General features: G+C 45.1%; 1 protein-coding gene across 1 annotated transcript in view; it reads right to left on the bottom strand.

Moving 5' to 3' along the window:
• The window catches only part of GALNT17 (polypeptide N-acetylgalactosaminyltransferase 17), a 226,719-nt gene extending 218,222 nt beyond the window's left edge, over nucleotides 1-8,497 (bottom strand). The window contains exon 1 of the mRNA XM_076354461.1: nucleotides 8,170-8,497. Coding sequence (XP_076210576.1) covers nucleotides 8,170-8,407 — 238 coding nt within the window. The 5' untranslated portion in view covers nucleotides 8,408-8,497. The remainder of the gene's footprint in view (nucleotides 1-8,169) is intronic.
• Between the last annotated feature and the right edge of the window lie 19,347 nt (nucleotides 8,498-27,844).

Genomic DNA, 27,844 nt, shown 5'->3' on the forward strand with positions numbered 1-27,844 from the left:
TTTAGCATCGCCGTCTGTGGGTATCAGGTATCAGAGTGAATCACAGGGAGCGAACCCCTGGGAGGGCAGTATCATAGGAACTGGTACTCATTACACAGCGAGAGGCATGCGAGAGCAGATCATCAGGTTTCTAAAAAGGAAAAAGCAAACCGCGATTTTTATCCAATTCACTCCTGATTTTAGGGAATTGTCTGTCTTCTTCAGATAACTTTGCATCTCCCCACTGACACAAGCATCAGAGCCCTAAGACTGCATCAGAAGCACGGTGTGTAATTGCTCAATGACAGCAGAGCAAGGCTCAGCATAGCACTCTCCTTGCACGTAATGTTTTACGTAGGGCTCTCATTGCATCATTACCACATTATTTTTAGATAACCGTCAGTGAATGTCAGAATGTGGGTTGATATCTATTAGATTTATAGGCAGAACTAGCTACGCTTGTAGCAATAAGATGTAAAGCATTCGACAATCTCTTGAAGAAATTTGACCACGGGGATTGGGGGCTAGAAAATACGGTTGCTAGTACTCCCAAAGACGTTTAGGAAAAATAATATTGTACCACTAGGATATATTACTGAAGTTGAATCACTGCTATTGACTCACAGGAGGGTCAATACTATGCGTATTCAGTTTGAACAGCCCTTTGCAGGCTTCGATAAGGACATCTTACCAAAAAAAAAGTCTCCCTTTTAAGTTTAATGTTTCAACATGCAGAATGTCCTCACCTACCCCGGGATCCAGGTGTATCTGTAGGAGCTGGGAACTGGCAGCCTGCCAGCCCGCCGTAACATCTGGACCAGGTTGTTCAGTTTTAGATAAAGATTAGTGGCATAAATCACAAAATGAGTAAAACCTTTTTAATTACCTGAGAAGGCTCATTTCTATTTTCTTTTGTGCTATGCCTTATTAACAGGTAGATTTGCTCACAGGCTGCACACAGCATTTTCTTATTAGAAGTGCATACGCTTTCTGCCAGGAGAGAAGTAATGAGGGAAGATGGTGGCCAAGAGTAGACCAGAAGGACTCCCCAAAATCCAAGCGCATTGACAGCATATGCCTAAAGCCAACTTCATCCGTCTGTCCTCCCTGATCAAAGCAGAAGATCTCCAAGCTGGCAAGCGTGCGACTGTCATCTCAGCAATGCCTGCTGCCATCTGAAAGGCCTCGGGGTATCCAAGATGCTGCACAAGCCCAGCAGATGTGACACTCCACCAATGGCTGAGTGCCCTTCTGGAGTGGCAGCTGGAAGCCAGGCAGGATGCCTTCGGGCACCAAAATGTCACTAGATGCCCATGTTGTGCCAAATGCATCCAATTCCAAATGTCTCTTACTGGAGACACAATAGTACACCACTGATCCGGACTGAGGCTTGGAAATAATACTGTAATTCACATAATCACATCACTTTTTTTTTTTGTATCCTTATAAAAATGCTCCTAAATTCTGCCTAACTAATTTTGCAGCGTAAATCTAACATACCTTTGTAAATTTTACCATCGAGGTAAGGTTCTGTTTCTCCATTCGAGCAGACCTGAATTAATATGCAAGAATAAAATACCAACATTGTCACTATTTTCTAGTCATTGCTGTTGCATCTCATGAATCCTGTGTTGTCTCTGCATGATAAATGTGTTAGTGGCTTATTACTCATTCATTGCCAATGACAGTGAATATTCGGATGATGATGCCAAACAACTATCGAAAACAAAAATTATCTATCAGTTCCTAGTCAGCCGGGTTGTAAACTAAATGTCATGTTAACGTCTAACCTTCCAGATGCTTCTAAATGACTATCTGAAGCCTCATGTTTTACCTCTATTATTTCTCTAAGAAGTATTTCTTTTATTCATTCTTCAATCGGTATCAGACCCAATTTCCACAAACCTGGTAAGAATAATTTACAGACAGCAGCTCTCAGATGTCTCAAGCCCATGCAGACCACTCTCCTGCAGTTACTAAGTTTAGGCTGAGAACTTCTAAAAGCATGTACTGAATCTGGATAATTTGCATTATTCCTAATGGGGAATACGGCAATCAGATCTGTTAGGTATATAATAAATATTAAAGCTGCAATTTTTATCAAGTAGCTATATAAGGCTATACAAAATAATACAGTTAGTTTCTGCTTTAGAAACATCATGGTAGTGGGGTAGACAGGGAAACAGCATCTCAGATCCTGTGTGAAAACCATCAGTTAATACAGTAGTCACATCCCCATAGCGTATGAGTTTATCTTTATCGTCATTTCTTATATCAAAGGATTTCACCCAGCAAGGCTGTGCTCGTATAAAAAGCTATTTTATTTCATTAACATGATTAAAGTTTGGGCCCTTCTGCCTACAAACAGCATTTCCCTGTTCTCAATTATTTACATTTAGTGGTTTATCTTAATCAGAGAATTCCTTAGCATCTTAGTTAATATATTACCTACCTGTTAAAATCTTAATATTACTAGTCTGTGGGTGTAACGCTATTACATGTTATGTATGCAATACATAAATGGCTGATAGAACCACTTTTAATCTGCCTTATTTACATATATAATTTTTATACTCCGTAGTTAGCTAAGTTTGCAATGTACCTGGAGGATGATAACTGTTATAGAAGATAAGCATTATCTTATCCTTATGGGAAGTAAATCCACATATCTCTAAAGTGTTTTAAGTTAATTAAGTGCCATTTTACAAGGGGGATAGCAAGACCATGCAAAAGGCTGTGTTTCAGTATCAGCCTCAATGTCCATATGCAACCCTCACAAAGTTAATTTCCTAATTGGATAAGCAGACGAGAGCACAATCTGTATGCAGGGAGGCTGCTGGCATGCACTTGTTCATATCTCAGCATGTGCAAATAATTCCATGTGCAAAAGCACAGATGCAAGCTTGTTTAAAAAATGAACATAGGCTTATTTAACCACCAAGGAATTTTAAGTTCCTCTTCAACTTTTAACATTTGGTAAAGCAGCAGTTTACTCTCTGTGCACTTCTTTAGCGTGAAGGGAAAAACCTTCTGTGCTCACCCATTTTCTGGCCAGCTTCAGTGGTTCTTCATCACTGGCCTCTCATTTACAACAATTTGCAAATAGCTTTCATTCTCCCTGATCCTATACATAATCTGTTGTGAGTTTACAAAATAAAATTTATAAGACCACCTTAGGATGAGTCAGCAGTGCCCTTTCACAGTGTTTTCTGTCTTACTAATATTTAGCTTGAAGTAAAGAATTTTTATATTTTTTTCATGCTACTCAGAAAGACACCACATCATTCCTGTCTCATTGGCTTCCAGGCAGTTGAGCACTTACTAGATTCAGCTGTTGTTGCGTATCAGCCAAAAAGCACTAGAGAGGGAGTTTATAGCCTTCATGCTCCTTGGAGGCTTTAGTCTAAGACCCAGACCTCTGCTGAACATGCACAGGTAGACACAGAGGTGTTTACCCCAGCACACCTGGGAGGTGGCTGGGTGGAAGGTTCCTTAGATCACCAGTGACCAGCAGAACTGATCTGCTTATATTTGTTTAAGGTGCTCAGCTATGGTAGATATGGATGATGGCTTCCCCACATGCAAACCAAGGGTTTATTCAGAGTACTCTCCCTTCTGCACTTCTTATTCTCAAACTAGCAGCGCTATCTAATGACTGAACTATTTATATATTGAATTCAGGAGCTTCTGGCGAACAGGGTTTAGAACAGGGGACTGCCCACTTTTGGACAGGATCAGACTCAGAAGGATAGAGACAAAAACCAACACACAAAATCAGATCCAGGCTCTTTCCTCCTACCTGGGATGAATACTCAACATTGGTGCAGCCCCAGCGCTCTGCACACATAAGGAAACCTGCTTATTTACCCTATACATCCCACCAGCCTCTCAGTGCCTCAGTAGCAGATGTCCAACTTCTCAATGCTTCTCCTACCTTGGGCAGGCACCGCTGAAGGAATGCACCAGCTTTACCCTCTCTCCTTCTGGGGAGGGGGGTGAATGCACACTGCACTGCCAGTGAACATTTCCCTTTCCTACACCCAGGGTGGGATCAAGCACAACTTCAAGAGGACAAAGGGAGGTGGAGGACAGTAATGCAAGAGTTCAAGGAAGAAGAAACACAGCCAGACAAAAGCTACCTGGGCAATTCCCCCAAGGCCATTGCTTGTAGGAGGGGAGATGAGCAGCTTCTCACCATGCAATGGACATGGGACCCACCTCATTGAGAGGAGCCTTACGGTGAGCAAAATCTTTGTACACTGTTTCATGAAGCAAACTACAACTTTCCTCAAGTCATGTCATTCATCCTATATGCCACTTTGATGTTAAAAAGTTAGCCCACCTTTGCTGTCTCAGGATCCTACAAATGCACTATTTCTCAAACTCTTCCGGAGAGAGAGGGTTGGGTGAATCGAAGAGTTTTCCCAGCGCTGCCTAGGAAGCCCATGGTTGTGGCAGAAGCTGACTGCTCTCTTCCGAGTCTTTATTCACTCCAGCTCCTCACTAGCTAACTAGTTTGTCACATAAGCACAGAAATTCTCTCTTTGTAAACATAGACCCAACTGAAAAGTTCATTTGTGTGAATCTCCATAAAGTTGGAGATAATCTGGACCATGATTTTTGCTTATGTAAATGTCAGCACACAAAAAATTAGGTTCAGATCAAAAAGACAAGTCGTAGTTAATACCCAGAGTAAAATGCACACGTTCCTTCCAGGCCTTCATTAGCTTTCTCTGAACATTTGCTGAACAAGAAAATTCCATCCATAAAAGTGACTACAGAAATTAAAAATCCTCTGAATTCTCAGATAAGTGCGTGCACATACAAAATGCTCCATTTCAAAGGGCACCCTCGTACTGCTTTGTGACCGTGGGAGTCATCCAATTAGAGACCAGCAAAAAGCAACAGAAAAGCAGAAAGTAAAACCCACAAGACTTGTGCAATGAGCTAAGGAGGAATAATAAACTTTTAGAAAGAACAAAGCACACGTACAGTTCTCAATCAGTTTTAGGCCAAAAGAAGACCGAATAGACAAATTTGGACAAACCCAAGTCTTCTCACAGATACTTTATGAATTACAAAGAGAAGAAAACTAAGTAAGGCCACCGTCTGCTGTGATGACTCCCTGATCCCATTCAGCATCCCCAAGGCACTACTTTCAACCACTGTCTGAAACAAGGTCCCATGGTTGACGCAACGTAGCTCTGTGCAGCTGCAACCCCAGCTAAAAGTGGCTGGAAAACACTACAAGGCCAGCAAGGTGCGTGACCTGGAAAGTGAGGAGTCATTGTAGGAGGCAGATTGGGCCACGTTTGGGACAGCTCTTCTTGCACAAAGAGGACTAAGAGGGGGCCCAGTGTTATTTCCAGAATGGCGCTGCAGAGAAATGTCATTCAAAAGGAACGACTGCGTAAAATAATTCCTTTACCAGACTGGAGGCAGTGTCATTTAGCTTGTTTTCATGGCCAACTCTTACAAAAATAAATATACATACACAGAAAATTAGGGTTGCCATACCACAGAGAGCTGTTATTGCCAATATGTTCTACACCACATGATTCAAAAAACAAAAACACAGCAATGGTATGATCAGATTGCTCATTTGATCTTTACAGAATGGAGTTTTTTAAGAGATTCAGTTTTTTAAAGATTACTTCAACTCCCACTGAAATCCAGCCAAGTCCTGTAACGCAGAAAAAAATCCATAGTTGACTGCACCCAAACTGTGGTTTAGTTTCTCTCTTTGGCCAAACGCTTCCCGATGCTCCCTGAGGTGCAGGCTTTCCACATGCTACACTATAGGATACCATATTCTAACATTTTGTACATGCTAAACCACAGATCAGATTTAAAACAAAACACAACCTTACGCAACAGAAAGAATTCTCTCAGTGGATGCGTTTGGCAGAGAGCTTGTCTAAGAGCATATGGTGGGTTTTGTTAGACACTTCACACCAGCATGCAACTTCCCTATCCTAAAAGCAAAAAAAAGAAGTGAGCTCATATTTGCATACTTCAAGCAGGCACTAGGATTTTAGCTTTAGGTATACTTCAAGCGCCCAGAATGAATGCCGATTCGGGCACAGAAAACTCCTGGTGGGGAAGCCGGTCCAGCTGCCTCCGCATCCTCAGTCCTATGTACTGTCTCAGCACACTTGACTGTTTCCTTTTAGTGCCGGTGGGTGGTGATGGGGGTTCACCTGGCCCCCCCCGTCTTGCTCTAAACCCATGTCTTGCTGAAGCACAACACACAGACATCACTCAGAGAACAGAGCACATCGTACTTTTCTAAAAATCACACATACCAAATATATACTTGACCCAAAGTTACGTAACCGCTACGCCAGAGCTATTTTTTAGCCAGACTCATCAGTGTTGCTATAAATCACCCCAGTATGCAGAGGCCAGACAAGATGTCACACGTTTATGTGCTCAGCTTTCTGCCTGCTCTAAGAAAACGTTTGTGATATGGGCAACATATCTATTACCTCTCTGCCTCCCCTAGTCTTTATGTGCATGACTGCTCTTCAGCACTAAGCAGACTCCTGTACCACACTGTAAACATACTCCAAGTGCCCACAGCAGCCTACAGACGAGACAGCACATTCAGAGCTGTCCTTATGCTCACAGCTCCTGTTACAAGCACCAGCTAGCTCCAAAAGCAGCCCCCAGAGCACATCGGAGCAGGGAGTCCCACGTTAATCTCCACAGAAGAAGGGTAATAACTTATAATTTCAGCTTTCCCTCTGTATTTGTGGGAATGGTAGATGGCATCATGATTAGTTGTCCAATACCAAGGTCCTAGTATGAGGTCTCCTGTTTTGAACTGCAGCTATTGCCCCTTTTAAAATAAATAAGTGCCTAAATCTTCCTGGAAACTTCTGTGCTAGCAATAACCAGAAGCTGCCAGTTTCACAGTTTGATTGCAAATAACACCCAGCTTGCTACCTTACTCCTTGTTATTCTTTTGTTTCACCTTGTTTGTCACCCAACAGTGGTGCTTCAACATCTTGTAGTGCTAGGCACCCTCACAGGCAGGACAGGTTTTTCATGCAAGTGTATAAAGTAGCAATATAAAGAACACTTTCCTACACAGGTGAGTGCTCATTTTGTAGAGCACCTTCCCCAATGCACAGACACTGAGACAACTACTGTGCACCAGGAAAGGTCCGTTTCATTCCTGCACCTGCCTCACATCCTCGGTGCGGAAGTATAACCAGCAATAGCTCCGATTCAGTACGGACACACAGTGCACAGCGGCTGTCGGTTCAACATGGCACAGAATTGTGCATGAGCTTCATATTCAAAACTCAGAGACGGAATCACACTGACATTGCCAAATACATTAACTCTGCTAATTCTGATACACAAAAACTTGCAGACATTAAAGCTACAGAGATTGGAAGCGATAAAGGGGACTCTTGATTGAGATCACATTCCCAGTTGTGAATCTACGGGGAACAATTTTAAAAAAATTAGCTTCCACAGTCAGTGTTTTAATTAGGCACCTCACCTAGGTTTCTTACATCTTTACAACATGTTTCTCTATCCTGCACAGCATCTTTAAAACTCCCTTTCTACATCTCAGAACTACTGAACCTGGTGAGATTTTAATAGAAATCCCTTTGCTACGCTATAAAGGGAAGCATTACTTGAGATTCTAATTAGCAGCTGTCAATGCTGAGCCATAGGAAATACTGAATAGTTTGCTTAACTTATTAAAGAAAGCGCATTTTGCTTTCTGACCTTCTGCACCTAAATGATGCAACATACTTTAGCCATTCAAAAACTCTCTTCCAAAAAACCAACTCTGTAGTAGTAAAAGCCATTCCCTCAATCAATATACAGCCTGCTGCTTCAACCCGTATTCACCCACTGAACACCCTTCTCATTTGATGCAGAAATCACGACACTGTAATTTCCTGACCAGTACTATAAACCTGAAAGGCAGCATTACATTATTACGCTTTCCTCCCATCCCGTGCAAAGTACTCTGAGCTTTAAACACAAACGGAACTTGGAAATCAGATACGAAATTGATTCAGTCTGTTGAGACTCCGTTTGCACGATAACACAGGAAAACCCATGGTTCTACCATGCAAACTTCAAGCAAGCCGTGCACCCGCTCTTTGCCTCCTTTCACCACCCACGACCGTACCCAAAAGGCATTAAGAGCAGAACTATTCCTACCATTCAGCTGTCTGTAGACTATATCTTCTAGGAGGGAGAGTCTCTTCAGCACCGCATCCTGGATGGAGCTGATGCCGCGGGCTGTCAAGTTGGCCACTTCTGCCCTGGGATGGATGTCATGGAAGGAGTCGCCGCTCTTGGCCGTGATGGGTCTGCACTTGGCCAGGAAGAGGACGAAGCCAGCCACCGCGATCAAGTTTAACACCAGCAGGACTTTGACTCTCCTCAAAGAAGCCATCAAACTTCCCGAGGGGCACCGCCAGCCGCCGCGCTGCCTGCAGGGGCTAGGGGAGCGGGCCGGCAGGTGCCCGCCGCTGCGCGCACATCCCACGCCGCCGCACGGCGCGGGGGGCTGCGCGGGGAGCGGCGCGCCCCAGCCCAGCCCCGGGCTCGCCGGACAAGCAACGGCGGGGAGCGGAGGGCTGCGGGGCGCCGGCGAGGAGAAGCACCGCTCGCCGAGGCGCGGCGGAGCCCGACCCGGACTACGGCCCCGCAGAGGAGCCGCCCGCCCCGCTCCGCCCGCCGCCGCGCTGCCGCCGGCGCAACTTCATGCCCCACGCAGGGCGCCCGCGCCTCCGCTCCAGGGCGGCCGCGGGGCCGGAGAGCCCTGCGGCAGCGCCGCCGCCGCGCCCGCCTCCGCCGGCCGCGCGGGGGGCCGCTCCTGCGCCGCGCGGACGGGGCATGCCCCGCCGGCCGCCGCCGCCCCGCCCCGGCCGGAGCCGCCGCCGCCTCGCTGCGCCGCGGCGGGGCGGGGGGAGCAGGGGGCGGGCGCGGAGCTCCCGCCCTTCTCGGCGCGCGGGGAGGGGGAAGAGGGAAAGTCACCGCGGCGGATCCCGCCACCCCCGCCGCGGGCGCGCAGGGCCGGCAGGCTGCGGCAAGCGCCGCTCCGCGCACCGCCCGCGCCTGCGGAGAGCCGCCCCGCCGCGGCCCGGCTGCCGGGAAATCCCGGGCTGGAGGCCCGAGCCTGGCGCGGGCACCGCGCGGCGGAGCGGGGCCGAGAGACACCCAAACCCGCGCGTGGGTGGCGGGGCCGAGCTGGGCAGCGGCGCCCCCCGGGCTCCCCCCGCCAGGGACGGCAGGGGACGGCAGGGCCCGGGCGTCGGCTGTGGCTGTCGCTGCCAGTGCCGCACGGCAGCAGCTCTAACGCCCGCCTGGCCATAACACCGTTATCCTTAGAAAGGGATCGTGGCGAATGATTCACACTTGCTATTCAGTTTCACAGAAAGTTTCGCCGCCCTCCAGGCTGGTGCGTGGTCCTTTCGTGGACTTCGCTCCCCGGCTTTCCTGGATGAAAGCTTTATCCTCGCACTTGGAAACGTGGCTTTCTCTACCCAGGCATTCAATCACAAACGAAGCAAACCATCCGGCTTTCGTGTATGTCGCCACAAATATTCTGTGTCCGTGCAAGGGAAGGGCTCCAGAGCTGTCACTGAGGTGGTTAGCAAGGATCCTCTATACTTCAAGCATTAAAATGATGTAGCGTTAAACATCGTGAACTAGAATTCAAATCCATGGTTTTAACGCCAGAATACTGAATAACCTCATCTGAGAGGATGGCTACTACTGAACAACCGCAGTAAACCTACCTGTTTAGAGCTTTATCCATTTGCCACAGTTAACCCTGCTTTTCCAAAACATGAGGTGAAAACGGATTAGAAATTCAAACAACGTTGAGTCATTGTATCCTACAAGGCAACTTTTCAAGATGTAAGAATATCCCCTCTCACCTTCAAGCCATAATTAACAAAAAGAAACAAAAAAATCAATGCCATGGAAACAAACCTAAAATTGCTTTAAAGGATTTGGAGTGTTAATTTAGTACTAGCTGCACAAGAAATCTATGGTTTCTACATTCAGACCCAGGACCCTGCTACAAAACTGAAGAAGGGAGACAGGCACATAACTCACAGTCAGACCTCAAAATAACGTGGTCAGTCCATCATCCACACTCAGGTTTATTATTCTGCGAAGAGGGTAAAGCTGTGAATGATTTCGGTGACATGAAGCTAGAACTACCTTAGAAATTCCCGAAAACCATGAAAGCTTTTTGCTGGCACTGAGGGGAAGCTTATTGTGACACCCGCAGATTTGGGGGTTCTTCTGGGGTGTTTTGGCACGTGATAAACAGAAGAGTTTTGTTTCCAGAGCTGTCAACTGAGATTTTTTTCCTCTAGTAATAAAAGCATTTTTATTTAAAAAAAAAAAAAAAGCCCAAAACACAACCCACAACTTTGCAGAGTTGTTTACCAAAACGGGAAGCCACATAGCCTCAGACCATCAGGAGCAGAAATATTCGTGCAAACAGAAAACTACCTGCTACTTATTTTAAAACAGTCTCAGATAAAGATGACCTATTCCTGCTAGCCCTTCATTACGCGTTGCTCCCACTGAAGTCAACCTTGTTGCATTACGCAGAAACAGCAAGATCTGTTTTAATTATAAAACACCGGTTGTAAAAAGCTAGATTGAAGGAAGTTTGGCACATGGCTATTACATAATATGACCCTAATGCAAAAAAAACAACTTACTATCTTTTAAAAAAAGTAAATGCAAGAGTTTGAAGCAGCTCCTTGCTGAAGGACAAGGAGAGTATTTTTGCCCCCCTCCGCCAAGAAAGAAGCAGAATTAAGTCCCCAAAGAAAGCAGGGAGGGAAGGAGAAAGCCGCAACTCACCTTATGGTGACCCTATATTGCTGTGTACAGTTACAGGACACCTGGCCACTGTGACAGTGTGTGGTCCCAATGAGGGATGCCAGGACAAAATAAACATGTCCAAAAACCTGTAGGAAAAAAAATATATATAAACTTCGTGTGGGAAATAGCATGAGTGCTAAAAATTAGGAATACACACACGTTCAAGAGCTAGCCATACAGCCCCCCTGCCCTATCCAGGAGGATTAACTTCAAAAACTTTCCCAGGTATCTGTTGCTGTTGCTGCTTTTCTTTATATAAAGGATAGAACTAAACAGTACAGACTTTGAAGCTCTGCTAGCTGACAACAAATAGCCATTGCCTGGGAAGTTCACTAACCCAGCTGCAAAACATCTCCATTACAGAGGAGAAAGGTTTTCTACTGCTGGCCTCATGGGGCAAAACGCTTGATATGAATCAGCACTGGCCTTTCGGGGGTGGAGGGGCACCTTAAAAAAACCTGATCCCCCTCTCCTGAACTGGTTTGCAACTTTGCACGTTCCACAGGACTCCTCCTACTGTGCTACTCTTAGCAGCAGCAACAACTTTCCCTTAATTTCTTTTACTCAGAGGAAGTTTTGCTCAGTCATCCTACAATCACTCCTGGCCCCAACGATCAAGGTTTTAGAAACTGCCAGAGCCCAAAACCCAAAGAATTCGCACCAGCCATTATGTGCCCTTTAGCATTTCCTGAGCAACAACCATTAGCACGCTCTGCATGAGACTCGGCCAATTCTCCTATTTCCAAATAGCCTAACGCTATCTGTATCATTGAGAGTTGCAGTATTATCTACCAATGGATACCTTTATAACTCCCCTAAAGTGACAGGGGAGAAAGCAGCACACTGCAGATAACAAAAAAACAGTAAGGACCAGAAAGTCCACTGAAGACGGACACCAAGAGGATATGGCTGTAGGAGACCAGAAAAGGTTATGCTTTGTGGCATAAGTCTTGAGAACAGCCTCCCACACGCTCCACAACCAGTATTTCACTTGAGCTTTGCACCACTGCGAGACTGAACAAAATTAAAATAACAAATACAAAATGGTAGTTTGCTATAAACATGAAAAGGTTTGTCAAGACCCCACTCTCCAAATCAGGTTTCGGCAAGGAGTAGCTCAACCTCCACGGCAATGTTTGGTGTTGATTTTTTTTCTCCTCATTTTTTGCATTTTCATTACATTCCTACAGAAAAAAGCATGAAACGTTGTTACTAAACAGAGAAGAAGAACAACTAAAGAGTATTTATCAGTATTGGGGAGAGAAGATCAGTTTGCATGTCTAATAGGAAAATTCTATTTTTGCCCAATACAGTGGAGTTCTACCAACAGCACACATGCACTTTTCAAGTGCTAGCCAAAATAATTACTTCTCTCCTTCTGTGGGGGAGAAAAATCCACTAAATCATGAATATTCAATGGATTGATTAATGACATACTAATCCTTTAGCTAAAATCTCTGCTCCTTAAAATACAGTGAACACTAGCTGCCAGTTACAAGAATTAAAAATACAAAAATAACTTGCTTTCCAGACGTTATCTTATCCTGATCACTTTGGAAGTATACAACGGTAGTATGATACCATGACGCATCTGGGGCAGACTCTCTTCACATTCTGGTAGACGTAAACCAGGCAGAAAAAAACTGGTTTCTTGCTACTTACTTGAGCCACTGCCAGCGTTGTGTGTTCTCCAGGGCATGCGGCAAAGGTGCCTTTCCCCTCAGCTCCAGCTCAGCCCTCTCTCACCTGCTCCCAGGGCTGGCAGCGAGCAAGGGTGTTGCTGGGGTGCACCGCACCCACCTGGAGAAGTCTAAACATCTACATTTCCAGCCTTGTAAACACCAGCATAAGAAAGCAGATGTTTGGGTCTACTTAGATAAATTTGCTTGAACTGCATAAATTACCCTTTCTGTGACTCTGAATCCCTGTATGAAAACCATGATCTGCAAGGGGGGGACACACAACACCAAACCACAAGGGTTCCATTTAGCACCATGAGCTGTTTCCTCAAAATCTTAAAGTTCTGGCTGGAGCATTAGTTAGTGTAATTGGGTTTCTTCTTTGTTTTCAGGCTTCAGTTGGTGCTCAGGAGCTGCCAGTCTTTCTTTTTTCTCTCAGGCTTTTGAGAGATTATTCAGCTTTGATTTTGTTTCTTTGCTGCCCGAAACCACCTCTGAGAGAGTCCTTCCCCAGCAGGTCAGGTGAATTCAAGCCTCCATATTGCCCATGGGCTCTTTGTTTTTCACACCGGTGTTTTCTCCATGCAGGAATTTGCTCCATGAAGTGCTAACAGCTTCTGCAGGAGGCATGGAGCATGCGCTCGCCTGCTGGCAACAGTTCAGGAAGGGCAGCTGCAAGATGACCTGCAGCATATGGCCTTGTTGCATGCAGAGCTGCACTCCACACGCTGCTCCAGAAAACGCAGTAGTGGTGGCGTTGCAAGGGTCACAAACATCATTACTTTTCTCCGTACCCTGAGTTTATTGGCCATGTGAGGCCCAATCTTGTGAAATGAGTAAGTGCTTACAAAAAAAGATTTTAATTTTTTTCAGAAGCTAATATTAAAAAGTTGATGGCACATTGTCTGCTCTCTCTGGATTCATTTTTGACAGTAATTCAGGCAAGTATTTAATATCAAGGAGTGAACCCTTTATCTCCAGCCTTAAAATCTTCCTCTGCTACGGGAACAGCTAATGCACAAAAGTAACTTTCTTCAGTTTTATCTTCAAAGTTTGGGAACATATTTCGTTCTACATTACAATGACTCTATTCATATTTCATGAATTTTTAAGTTCAGACTGTGAGCATGGACAGCTCATCACTGACACGAGGGAGATGCTGTGAAAAAAACAAGCAACTTACTGTACTTTTACCTTATGAGATTGCTTTAGGGTTCCCTCAAGGATATTAAAAAGAGATCTTTGCAATGGTTATCAGTAAGTATCTTTCAGGATCAGCATTTCTAAAGCTTCCAGAATGGTTTCAACTCTTGACTGAGTTCAGAAATGAAAGAATTCACTCAGAAAAGGCAAAATCATAGCTTAAAGCTCAACTACTCTTCAGTTTTGCTGCTTTGAACTTCAATATTCAGCTTGATGACCAGAATCTAATTCTTAGATCATTTTCTTATTAAAGCTGGTTAGAAAAGTTTCAGCTTCTTTCTCGAAAAAGAGGGGGGAAGGGAGAAGAGCAAGTTCACTGCAATTTCAACAAATGATTGAAAAATAAGAAAATATGTTTCAAATATTTACTTTTTGTGTGACTAGAAAAAAATTCCCCACTTATTTCTTTTTATTACAGAAGATACCTATATGGCCCATATTATTTCAGCACCCAATCGTCTCATAGCCCTTCAGAGCATCTCAATTGAGCCAGGGAATACTATTGTTTCTTCATGTTACATGTGCAAACAAAAAGATACCTAATGACCTTTGAAAAAGCAGGCTTTAAATTCCCAAGGAAATCAAGAGATGACAAAACCGACCTGGCCAGGATCAAACCAAGAGCCATTAGTACAAGAGCTCAGTCTTCCACCTGCCTCTGAAGTTCAAGGCTAACGCACTCAGCGGATGGCCCCTTCATCAGCATTGCAGTACGTCCATGCCAGCGGAAAGCAGGGAAATCCAGAAAGATCTCCAAAGCCAATTTGCAATATATCCCTATTCCTATTAACACTGGGGTTGCCTTTCATGTGACTGTCAGAAGGGCAGATCTGATAGCGCAAAGAAGATGTAGACAAGAAGTCAGTTAGCTTGGATATAATAAAACCTTCCAGGGTTTAGTTTTTACTCCCTAAAAGCCTGATCTTGCTTCCTGTAGCAATCCGGCCTGTTACAGCAGAAGAGATCCTAGAAACGGAGTATCCCCTCTCCACTGCTCATTAAGCCTGGCTCTGAGGACTTTCTAAACGCTAGAGCTCATGCTCAAAAATAACTTATTATCCTATGCCTTATATCAAGTATTCAGCTTAGGGTCAAGACTCAAAGCCTTTTCTGAACTCATGGACTCTTGGGGGTGCAATGCGTGGCTCTTCCCAGCACCCTGCTCCCCCCAGCAAGAGCAGTGCTGGGGCAGGACAGTGGTTTGGAGTCACGGAGACTGCACTGAAAATACATATTCAAGACTTGGCTGTGGTGCAGCCACAGGTATCAATGGAAAACTTTCCTTATCTGTGAGAGCTCTCCATGTATTGATGTCAAAAATACAAAGAGTGTCGTCTTAAATAAAGAAAAGCAACAAAAAAAAAATTACTGTGAGTTTTACAAACCAGTGTGCATGAATACTTGCTTCTTTACATCTTTTCATGTAATTCTTTTCTTAGATATTTAAGATATCTCTTGCACTGGATGTGTGCTTAAACTATGTTACAGTCATGCTAGGGCAGCTTTTATCCTGCTGTGATTATGAATGTGGGCTGACCATCTGGAAATAATACATTATTTTAACCTTAAAAATTTAAACCTCCCAATAAAGAGGTACCACAGATTGCAACAACTGCTTAACGAATACCAGTCTGTGTACTGCATCACACTAATTAAATCATTGATAGATTGTCATGGTTTAACTTCAGCTGGCAACTGAGCACATGAATAAAATTCTTGTTACAGAACTTAAAAGATGCTTCTCATAAAAATTTCAAGAGGTCTGCATCCCAGCAGAAAGAATACTTCAGAGCAGTTCTTAACATTTAGAAAATCAAGTAGGTCAAGAAACAGACATAGGTATATTTACACTTTGAATTAAACAACTGAATTTCCCTGTTGTGAGGGTGTGCTCCCCCACCCAACCTGACCTTTATCTCCTGTAACCCTGCTAAAGCGATAACTACCAGGGGCAGTCATTAATGGATGCTGATAGTGACATCTTTGTCCATTAAGGAAGCTGATGCGGGAGCCAGATAACAACACAATAGTCCTTGGTTATTGTGAGACATACACCCACCTAACCACAGTTATCAGTATGCAAATATGACTATGAGTCAATCATTTTACCCCTATAAATAGCGAGCAGCCCAAGAGCCCTTTGAGCTCTCCTCCATGGCAGTAGGCTGCACGCCAGGATCTCCCCTTGAGTAGGGACGCCTCTCAAGGTTACTCCTCGAGGTTGAGAGATTCCTTGCCGCAACACATACTCAGTAAGTGACTACTAGCATGCTAAACTTTGAAATCTTAGCTAAGTGATATAAAGGATTGATTGCACATATATAATCCTTTAGACATAAACTGTTGACCAAGACTGGGACTAGGACTGGATCCAGCTGCACCTAAACTCCTGAGAAGTTTAGAAAGCAAGGGAGTCCTTTCTGAACCTCATGACTCAATGGGAGGGTCTCCCTGACAGTTTCATCTGACTCTGTCCTCTATGCAGTAAATAATCAAGCATACCTTGCCATCGAATCTTGTTCACTGTCGCATTTACCATTGAACTTTGTTAATTCACGCTTTAACTCACTGTTTTCTATCAATAAAGTATTGTTGCTTCTCTCTTATGAGTGAAGTGCAGTCTCACTCCATCCACAACACCTGTCAGGTAGCCTTTTGTTTTATTTTTGGGAATCTGTATATCAACTGTTTTACCAGTTCCCAAAACATACCAAGTGCATGTCTCAGCAATACCTCATAGATAAATACAAGGTGCTGTGTATCCTTATGGAGTTCCATGAAAGGTAAAGTGGGGAAAAAAAAAACAAACCCAAACCGGATTTTATTCCAGATTTGCTGTTGATTCACTGGGTGTCCCTGGGCAAAGCTCCCAGAGCTGAGTTTTCAGGGTAGTCATGGATCAAATATTCAGGCACTCAACCGAGGGCTACAGTGTCAGAAGAGGTCCGCTCTGCATGTAAATCCCCAACGTGCTGAGCAGTTCTGAACAGATGGTGGCTATGCGGAAAGGGAGGTCTTCAGTAGATCCATCCTCTTGCACAAATACTGCACAAACTCACATTCTCTGCTGCTACCTTCATATTTTTAAGCAGCCCTAAGAAACACATTGAAATCCTCAGCTCAGCTATGGTGCTGAAATATTCCCCATCACCGGCCATGGGTGGTCAGTTTGGAAGGCAGGGTCCACAAAACTGCAAAACCCAGTGTGGATGCTCCTGAAAGCAGCTCTTTTCAGGTAGGAGTCTCCTTTTTATTGCAAATATTCTCAGCTGGGAAGTCATTCAGGGCAAAACCCTGTCTCCTCCTCTTGTTTAATGTCTAGGTGAAGCTGCTGTAGGAGATTTGGGAAAATACAAACCAGAGTTTTGGCTATGTTGTGCTTTCTTGTCAGGCTGCACATTGCAAGAACATGGGAGGACAACAACCAGCTACAGCCGAGTCTGCTCCGCTCACACCAGTCACTGGATGGCGGAGCTGCAAAGGAAAGCAGATCCCAAGGCTGAGTAAAATCTATACTTGCTCCATCAAATGAAAACTGGCGCCCAAAACAGGCTGTGATTTTCTCCCCAGTTATAAAAGCAGGATTCAAGCAATCTTCTCTGCCACTGAGCACAGCCCACCCATGTCCTGGTGAAGCACCATTCCAGCCGCTGTCAGATGCAAACACCTCCACAGGTAGCTCCAACCTGACAAAACTGGTGTGAACCTTGATACCTCACAAGTACAAACTGCCTGTTTTCATATGGTCTAAATAGTTACTGAGTTACCCTGAAGAGATTGTTTTTAGCTTTGAAGATTGCTGCTTTCATTTCAGAAGAAGGGCCAGAAAGATTTAATGTTTTCTTTCTAACAACAGCATTTGTTGTGGGTGAAAGATATGACATCTTTAAGGAAGCAGAGAGAGAGAATCATGTACTAGACCCTGCCTCTGAAATGCATCCCCTGAAGGAACATACATCCGCATCTAGGGCTGAAGATCTTGCAGAGAAGAGTACCTTTTACGGGAAAAAAGCTGTGCTGAGCCTATCCAGTTCTCACTCCTTTGGTCTGTCTCATCATAGTACCTGGGTGTTTCCCCTTTTCTCCATGCAGAAGGGGAATAAAGCATTAAGAGATGGAGGGATTCACTCAAGTTGCATCCACAGTTTGCAACGGCACAAAGAAACACGGGTGTCCTCAGCCCTGCCCTCACCCCAGAAGCGCTCTGCCTTTTCCTTGCCCTGCATGAACCACCTGCTCAAGGACCGGCAGCAGAGCAATGAATGCACTCCAAAGGTTCTGCTTTCGCGCTGCCTCAAAAATCACATTAAGTGAAAAATCAGTGAAGGTGAATCAAATGGACGTCATTCTCAGTGCTATTGCTACCAAGTGCATGCTCAAGGTTTGCCAGCAACTTCAGCTCAAGGAAGAGTTACGCCATTCTTGCTGTTCATTATATTAAGGCCTATATGCCTCTAGTAAACCAGTTCTGCAGAGCTTAAAGCTTTCGGCTTGCTGGCTTCCTCATTCACTGTACATCCTGCAGTCATTCCTCCTCACTCGCTAGCAATGCTGCAATTCAAAGACCAGCAGAACATCGGACGGAGACACTGCAGTGCTTTGTTTTCTTTTCTCCTTAACAGCTTTTTTAGCATTTTAAAACACAATGCACTCATGAAAGCTTGTAAAATTCCTCATAAAGTTTACTGTGCCACAGGATTATAGAATACTTCTTGGAACTATGGATAAACAGCTAATCTTGGTTCTGTCACCAGAAAGCACTAATATATTTCAAAAAGCTATTAGCCCTTAAACCAAAAGCAACACAGAATTTGGTTTGGGGCAACAGCCTATAAAACACTGAAATTGTTTGGCAACTCTGCATTGAAAGCAGGTGGAAGCAGCTGTAAGAGCCCTGGCATTTATTTTATTCTGCTATTTAAGGCCTATTTTACATAGTTTCCAAAATGTGTGCATGAAAACTAACATTAAGTAAGGATACTTGAAAAAAAACGTTGAACAATTGATTTATCACACATTTGCAGGAAGCCCAACACCATTTGTTATGTTACACAAGAAGGCAGGGGAAGGCAGTAAATATTACATATAAAAAAAATAATAAGCTATAAATAGCCTTTGCATGTTTTTTTTTTTTTATGGCATCATATCTTTAAGGAGCTTTAGAGCCATCAGAACTGACCATACAACCTCCAGATGAGCAATATCCATTTTGTGGATGGAAACACTAAAGCGCACCTATTAATCCTAAATACCCTGGTTATTTCTGAAAGGCTTTGCAACAGAAATGGCCGGGCCGATGTGAGATGGAGGGACAGGGAGGAAAGAGTGTTTGAGGAATGCAAGGGGGAAATACAGTTTGAGAGTCTTGTGTGTAAAGCCAAAGCCTAAACGTGTTTCATGCATTGCTTCTTTCCCCGGCCTTTGTAAGTACATAGTCTTGTCCTTTCCTCTTGTCAGTGGATGCAGGTCATAAAACAGAAAAGAGCAGGAGGGTGAATTTTCTGGGAAAGATGAGATGAAGAGACTGGACAGATGGAAAAATGCTTCAGGTGAGGAGTGCAGGAGTTACCTTCTCACAGGGTAGAGATACTTTTGTCAAATATTTTGAGTGAGGTGATCTTTAAGCTCCTCAAAACCTCAAAGAAATGGAAAATATGAGCAGGATGCAAGGTGAGCTTCTAGCTTGTGGCTGTGTGCTCAAATCTCCCGTTAGAAAGAGTGGAGCTAGAAATGGAAACGGCTGATGAAACTGAGCAGCAGAGCGAGGCCCATGCACTGGCAGTGATGCTGTTCCAGTGTGGGTTTATTTGTGGCCTGGATGGCGTATTTGCATTTTCTACAAAGAGTAATTACTGCAGAAAGGCTAATACTCATGGGAAAAACATTTTCAGTATTTCTCTGGGAAATAACCTACTATAAGCAACAATTTCATTTTTTCCTCTAAAAGATACACTCATCTCAGAGCCTTTTAAGGAAGGGAGGTGTCAGAGTAATTAACCAGAGCATCACCACTCTTGTGTTCCTGCATCAGCAAGTGTTGGGGCATACAACTTATCCGCATAGTGGTGTGCCTCTGATCTTTATATGAGGCTTTGGTGTTTGCTTTCCATCAATTAGACACGCATATCTACGAGGAAGCGCTGAATGCTAAAATTTTGTCAAAACCAGGTTTCAGTAATAAAGAAATTATGCCTTCAGCATCCCTTCATTCAACAGAGTGTGAGCAGTATGGAGCTGACTCACTCCATGGTGCTGTCATTAGTTGTATAAAAATTTCAAACAGAAAGTACTTGAGGTACAGAGGAGACAGTTCTGGAAAGAAAGAAAGGTTATTATGACCCACAGAGGTCATAATAAATAAGCAGGAACAAGATCCACAGGCCTGAGAGGCTGAACACATGCCAACAGCAGCTTTGCAAACTGCTTTGCTCTCACTGGGAAACATTCTCCCATTTCCAGAATTCACACTGAAAAGCCACAAGGTTTGGCTATTCAGAAATGCCATTCACAACTATTCCAGGACACATTCACACCAGATAAGACAAGACAGCTAAATTAGGATGTATATTTTTCCTTTTCAGTATTCAGTGTTTTGGTGTTCAGAAACAGGACAGCAGAAACATAGAAGAAAGATTCTTTGAAATAATTTTGGCCACCTCCATCTCTGCTGCTGTAAGCCCTCTTCTGCACCAGCTGGATATGGAGAAAGGCACGTACACACAGTAAACAGGCCTTTGGAGAGTAAGATGCACACGGCATAGCCCCAGGCCAACATACATGCCTGACTATCCCTGTTTTGTGGGTAAAAGATGGAAGAAGCCCGCTTTCAAACTGAGCGTTTGTAATCTTGAACAGTAAAATTCCATGGATGGATTTTTCTGCCTGTACAAAACTGCATCAAGTAAAAACTGAGTAGGTCATTTCAAAATTACGTATATGCATAAATAAAAAAACCAAACCAAAATCAAAACAGAAAAGCTACTTGCTCAGTTTAGCTACTAAGCTGCCTATAGTAGTTCACTACAGATGAAGGAGGAATCACGGACAGGATCGCAAAAAGCTATTCAAGAGGTTAAATTCAATAGGCTAAGAAGTGCACAGAGTACACCGGCTTTTCAGGATTAACAGAGAGAGAGGTGCCACATACAAATTATTTTGCAGTCTGGCTAGAGTACCTCTCGAGATAATTGAAATTAAGGACTTCAGGTCTTAAGCTTACCAGTTACAGCTACCAGTTGGAAAGCTTGGTCTCCAGAGCCCAGCAGGCACAGAATGGCCTTTGGAGTCGGTCGTCCACACACTGAAAAATTACTTTCTTGGGATTCCTGATGCTTAAGCACACCTGACTCCAAGCACGTGGACAGTCCTATTGAAGTCAATGACTCCACCCATTTAGACAAAAGGTACTATGTCACTAAGTGCTGGGAGAACTGGCATCCCAAGTGTTGGGTTTCAGAATAAAGCTTTTGACTGGTGAAGGGGGGGAGAAAAGTTTCTTAGCCTGAGCAATTGAGTGAATAAGAAAACACCATTTACTGGATTTAATTCTTGCATTTGTAAATTGCTTGCAAAGATACATTTTATTTCTTTTGTGTGGATAGTCTCCGTAGTGCAATAGGAACCTGAAGGCATATATGATAGCCTGTTAATCATTCTTGTGCAAATGGCCAGGATAATACCTGCGTATAACACAAATTCATTTAAGTGCCATATTTAAAATTTCACTACAGTAGCTCACTGAATTGAATCATGTGAGTAATCACCATGTACAAGTCTGTGTTTGAGTTGTCTTGCTGTTTATCCGGTTCCATTCTGGCTTATGAGATCACTTGTGATGAATAGCTACAAGGTCACAACATTAATATGGACTACAATTCAGTCAGGGAACAAAATAAATTTTGACATACTACATGTAATGAGCCAAGAAAGGGTTAATTTTAACTAAGTTGATGTTTAATAAATGGTTATTGAAATGCTATGAACTCTAGTAACTTGATAGATCTACTTATAAAAATGTCAATTCTCTAGCTCATATTAACTAATCATATTCAAGCTATTCATGGCTATAATTTATCAATTATCCATGAACCCTTGACTTCATGTTAAAAACACTCATAATGCAAAACAGCTTTCAGCAAGATTTCTGAATAAGCACATCAACTGCCCGCTCACTGAAAGTATAGAGAGTCTGTATACCAATAAGAATGGATGTCCTACACGGAAATCAATGCAGAAAGGTTAAAATATTTCTGTGTATAGTTGATTCTGCTGCTGAACAAGAGCATGACAGAATCTCTCTTTTTTGGTGCAGGGAGTCTGGAAAGGATCTGTTTTTAAAGTCTGCCTTGGGTGGGATAATGAATGGTCTTTCAGCTGCATTAGCAAGGAGGAAGGCTTGTAGGCAAAGCTTTCAGCTTTTCTTGTAGGTGTAGCTTTAATCACTAGGAACTATGCTGAGGCAAATAAGCCTGTTGACGTGGTATTTCTCTGAAATAAAGAGCTTTCACTGCTCCTTTAAAGAGCTGCCAGTGCCTGGAACAACATTATATTTATATATATATTTATGTGTGTATATAAGTATTCTGCTTAGAAAGAACATCTAGGTCATGTTTTCCATACTGATCTATCTTCCATCTGCATCATCAAGGGCACTTTCACAGAAGCAAGAGCCTTATTAGGGCTCTCATCTGCTACTGCTGCTTATTCCCCTAACTGAAGTTTAACCCTCAGTAGACATATCTTTTTCATTTCCCCAGCAAGCAAACAACAGTATCAGCTTGCCCAGGGAAGGAGAGTTGAATTTCAAGGGAAGGCAAGAACACCTAAGCAAAGACAAACAAACAAAAGATTTCATAAGGTGTCATTAATACATGACAGGTCAACCAAAGAGATTTTCCCATATGCTTCCCATATGGTCCTTAAATGAAAACCTTACTGGGCTCTGCAATTGCTGGGGATAAAGACATGTTCAAAGGGAATACTGGAGGCTAAGAAATGTAACATTGCTCACCTTCAATATAAGCCATGTCTATAACGTAGAACACTTTTATGGCATATTAGATATAAGACACTTGGAATCATAGAATCATTGAGGTTGGAAAAGACCTCTAAGATCATCGAGTCCAACCGTCGACCCAACACCACCACCCACTAAACCATGTCCCTAAGCGCCTCATCTACTCGTCTTTTAAATACCTCCAGGGATGGTGACTCCACCACTTCCCCGGGCAGCCTGGTCCAAGGTTTAACCACTCTTCCAGTAAAGAAATTTTTCCTCACGTCCAATCTAAACCTCCCCTGGCGCAACTTGAGGCCATTTCCTCTCGTCCTATCACTAGTTACTTGGGAGAAGAGACCGACACCCACCTCACGAAAGCCATCATCCGCCACCCATTATTTGGATTTTTGCTATGGACTAATATTTGACATCTTTCTTTATACTAGGTAGCGCTTTACCTAGTAAAGCCAATTCGTATCCCTGGAACAGATCACAAAGTAACTTTTAACGTTATGGATAAGAGCAGCAAAGCCTGGTCTTCGTCAGTATATTAAATGCAACATACCTTTAGTGTATCTGTTATAATTACAATGGTTTACAACTGGCAGTTTTAACCCTCTTCCAAATCCTGCATCCACATGACTCAATGATTATTAAAGAGCATGCCATACTTTTCAGCCAGCAAGAGGCTTGTGTTTCGTAGCTGCAGCTTGACTCAGTACTTCAAGGTCCAATGCCTGCTGCAGCAGCCTGCAGGTTCACATGCTAACTCTTGATACCATGTGGGATCCTGTCACATACCAGTGTTTATAGCACATCTCAAATGTACAACAACGAAAGGAAGAAAAACAGCCTGTACACAAGGAAAATGGTTTTCGTTAGTATTTGAAAGGAGGTGATGGAAAAGAACAGGAGATGGATACTCCAGAATATATAACCAGCAATTAAGATTATACTGAAGCTGTTATGACTGTTGCACTGTACAGCAACGTCCTCCCCAAACACTCCGATGACATTTGCATTCAAATGCTAATATCCACCCCAGCAACTGAGGCCCACAGAGGTCACAGGCAAAACTTCCACCAACCCAGGAAAGGCCAACAGCAATCCCTACAATTGTACATGACATGCCCATGCTCAGAGACCCACCCACACTGAGCTGTGCTCACAGCCCTGTCAAAAAGTCCAATGTGTATTGACATTATTCAAAATTACATGCGTTTGACAGTGTTTTTGGGTTTTGCTTTTTTAAAAATCTGAAATAATAGGTCAAGGCCAATCCAGCTTTGAGTGGACAACAATTACAATCATTGAATAGAATCATAGAATAGTTTGGGTTGGAAGGGACCTCTAAAGGTCATCTAGTCCAACCCCCCTGCCATGGGCAGGGACATCTTCCACTAGATCAGGTTGCTCAGAGCCCCGTCCAGCCTGACCTGGAATGTTTCCAGGGATGGGGCATCCACCACCTCTCTGGGCAACCTGTGCCAGTGCTTCACCACCCTCAGCGTAAAAAATTTCTTCCTTATATCTAGTCTAAATCTCCCCTCTTTTAGTTTACAACCATTATCCCTTGTCCTGTCGCAACAGGCCCTGCTAAAAAGTTTGCCGCCATCTTTTTTATAAGCCCCCTTTAAGTAGTGAAAGGCTGCAATAAGGTCTCCCCGAAGTCTTCTCTTCTCTAGGCTGAACAACCCCAACTCTCTCAGCCTTTCTTCATAGCAGAGGTGTTCCATCCCCCGATCATTTTTGTGACCCTCCTCTGGACCCCCTCCAACAGGTCCACGTCTTTCCTGTGCTGAGGGCTCCAGAGCTGGAGGCAGTGCTCCAGGTGGGGTCTCACCAGAGCAGAGTAGAGGGGCAGAATCCCCTCCCTCGACCTGCTGGCCACGCTTCTTGTGATGCAGCCCAGGATATGATTGGCCTTCTGGGCTGCGAGCACACATTGCTGGCTCATGTCCAGCTTTTCATCCACCAGTACCCCCAAGTCCTTCTCGGCAGGGCTGCTCTCCATCCCTTCATCCCCCAGCCTGGATTGATACTGGGGGTTTCCCCGACCCAGGTGCAGGACCTTGCACTTGGCCTTCTTGAACCTCATGAAGTTCACACAGGCCCACTTCTCCAGCTTGTCCAGGTCCCTCTGGATGGCATCCCGTCCCTCTGGCGTGTCAATGGCACCACTCAGCTTGGTGTCATCTGCAAACTTGCTGAGGGTGCACTCGATCCCACTGTCTATGGCATTGATGAAGATATTAAACAGTACCGGTCCCAATATAGACCCCTGCGGGACACCACTCGTCACCAATCTCCATCTGGACATTGAGCTGTTGACCACTACCCTCTGGATGCGACCATCTAACCAATTCCTCACCCACCGGACAGTCCACCCATCAAATCCATACAGAGGTGAGACTGACTGGCCTGTAGTTCCCCGGGTCTTCCTTTTTTCCCTTTTTAAAAATGGGGGTTATGTTGCCCCTTTTCCAGTCAGTGGGAACTTCACCGGACTGCCACGACTTCTCAAATACGATGGACAGTGGCTTAGCAACTTCATCCGCCAGTTCCTTCAGGACCCACGGATGGATCTCATCAGGTCCCATGGACTTGTGCACCTTCAGGTGCCTTAGGTGGTTTTGAACCTAATCTTCTCCCACAGTGGGCGGCTCTTCATTCTCCCAGTCCCAGCCTTTGCCTTCTGCGGCTTGGGCGGTGAGGCTCGAGCACTTGCCAGTGAAGACCGAGGCAAAAAAGTCATTGAGTACCTCCACCTTCTCCATATCCCAGGTAACCAGGTCTCCCATTTCATTCCGGAGTGGGCCCACATTTTCCCTTGTCTTCCTTTTATCCCTGATGTACCTATAGACTCTTTTCTTGTTGCCCTTGATGTTCCTGGCCAGATTTAATTCTATCAGGGCTTTAGCTTTCCTAACCTGATCCCTGGCTGCTCAGACAATTTCTCTGTATTCCTCCCAGGCTACCTGTCCTTGCTTCCACCACTCTGTTTGAGTTTGTCCAGGAGCTCCTTGTTCATCCATGCAGGCCTCCTGGCATTGTTGCCTGACTTCCTCTTTGTTGGGATGCATCGCTCCTGAGCTTGGAGGAGGTGATCCTTGAATATTAACAAGCTTTCTTGGGCCCCTCTTCCCTCCAGGACCTTCTGTCCCATGGCACTCTACCAAGCAGATCCCTGAAGAGGCCAAAGTCTGCTCTCCTGAAGTCCAGGGGAGTGAGCTTGCTGTGCGCCCTCCTCGGTGCCCTCAGGGTCTTGAACTCCACCATTTCATGGTCACTGCAGCCCAGGCTGCCCTTGAGCTTCACATTCCCCACCAGCCCCTCCTTGTTGGTGAGAACAAGGTCCAGCACAGCACCTCTCCTCATTGGCTCCTCTACCACTTGGAGAAGGAAGTTCTCATTGACGCATTCCAGGAACCTCACGGATTGCTTATGCCCTGCTGTGTTGTCCCTCCAACAGATGTTGGGGTGGCTGAAGTCCTCCATGAGGACCAGGGCTTGTGAGCGTGAGGCTGCTCCTATCTGTCTATAGAGGGCCTCATCCGCTCGGTCTTCCTGGTCAGGTGGCCTGTAGCAGATCCCCGCCGTAATGTCACCTGTCCCTGCCTTCCCTTTAATCCTGACCCATAAGCTCTCGGTCAGCTCCTCATCCATCCCCTGGCAGAGCTTCACGCACTCCAGCTGGTCATTGACATAGAGGGCAACACCCCCTCCTCATCTCCCCTGTCTGTCCTTCCTACAGAGCCTGTATCCCTCCATCCCAACACTCCAGTCATAGGAGCCATCCCACCACGTCTCCGTGATGCCAATAAGGTCGTAGCCCTGCAGGTGTACGCACATCTCTAATTCCTCTTGTTTATTCCCCATGCTACGTGCGTTTGCATAGAGACATTTAAGTTGAGCCCCCGATGAAGCTGTCTTACTGGCTGGAGTTCCTTTGTGCTGCTCTTCAGGCGCTCTCCTGCTGACCTGTGATCCTTCTCCAGGCTCTGGGCATCTATTGCTGGCCCTGGCATCAAACTGGTAGGAGTGGGATGGACTGAGGTTCCCCTCCCCCGGCATCTCTAGTTTAAAGCCCTCTTCACCAGCTTGGCAAGCCTATGACCGAAGATGCTCTTCCCCTCCTCTGACAGATGGACCCCGTCAGCCCCTAGTAGACCAGGTTTCTCAAAGCGAGTCCCATGGTCTAAGTAGCTGAATCCCTGGCTGTGGCACCAGCCCCGTAACCATTTGTTGACTCGCCAGATTGGACAGGCCCTTTCAAACCCCCTCCCTTTGACTGGCAGGATTGATGAAAACACTACCTGCGCTCCCAAGTCCCTTACCGCCGCTCCCAGGGCTCTGTAGTCCTTCTTGATAGTCCTCAGACTGCTCTCGGCTGTGTCACTGGTGCCCACGTGAAACAGCAGCAGCGGATAATAGTCAGTGGACTGTACAAGGCTTGGTAGCCTCTTGGTGACATCCCTGATGCGAGCCCCCAGTAAGCAGCACACCTCTCTAGAGAGCGCATCAGGTCAGCAAACGGGTGCCTCCGCACCTCTCAGAGGAGAGTCGCCTACTACTGTCACCCGTCACCTTTTCTTAGTGGCGCTGGTTGTTATACGGGGGGCAGATCGGGCTGCATTACTCAGCTCCAGCGCTTCTCCTGGTGTGACAGGACTTTCCTCTTCAGCCTGCAGAGCGGTGAAGTGGTTCTGCAAGGGCACCTCAGGCTTCGGGGAAAGTCTTTTCCTCCTGCTGGTCCTTGCCTTTGCAACCGTCCATTCCTCTGCACTATTGGCCCCCCTGCTCCCTTCTGCGTGTGCCGGTGGGGGAGTTTTTGGCTGTTTGGCCGTGGGCTGCGGGTCCGCTGCAGACTGCGCTTGGAACCAGCTATCTAACTCCTTCTCTGCCTCCCTGATGTTATGCAGCCTTCTCACTGCCTCCTGCAGCTCAGCCACCTGCTGCAGGAGGTCCTCCACCCGGGCACACCTTTTGCAGGCAGGTCCGCTGCCTGTCCCTACCCCAGGAGAGAGGTCTAGGCACTCCCTGCAGCCTGAGGTCTCCACTGCAGCCTCTCCCTTCGGCAGTTCCATCTGCATGGAGGCAT

Source organism: Aptenodytes patagonicus, chromosome 17 (genome assembly GCF_965638725.1).
Source record: "Aptenodytes patagonicus chromosome 17, bAptPat1.pri.cur, whole genome shotgun sequence".
Lineage (NCBI taxonomy): Eukaryota > Metazoa > Chordata > Aves > Sphenisciformes > Spheniscidae > Aptenodytes > Aptenodytes patagonicus.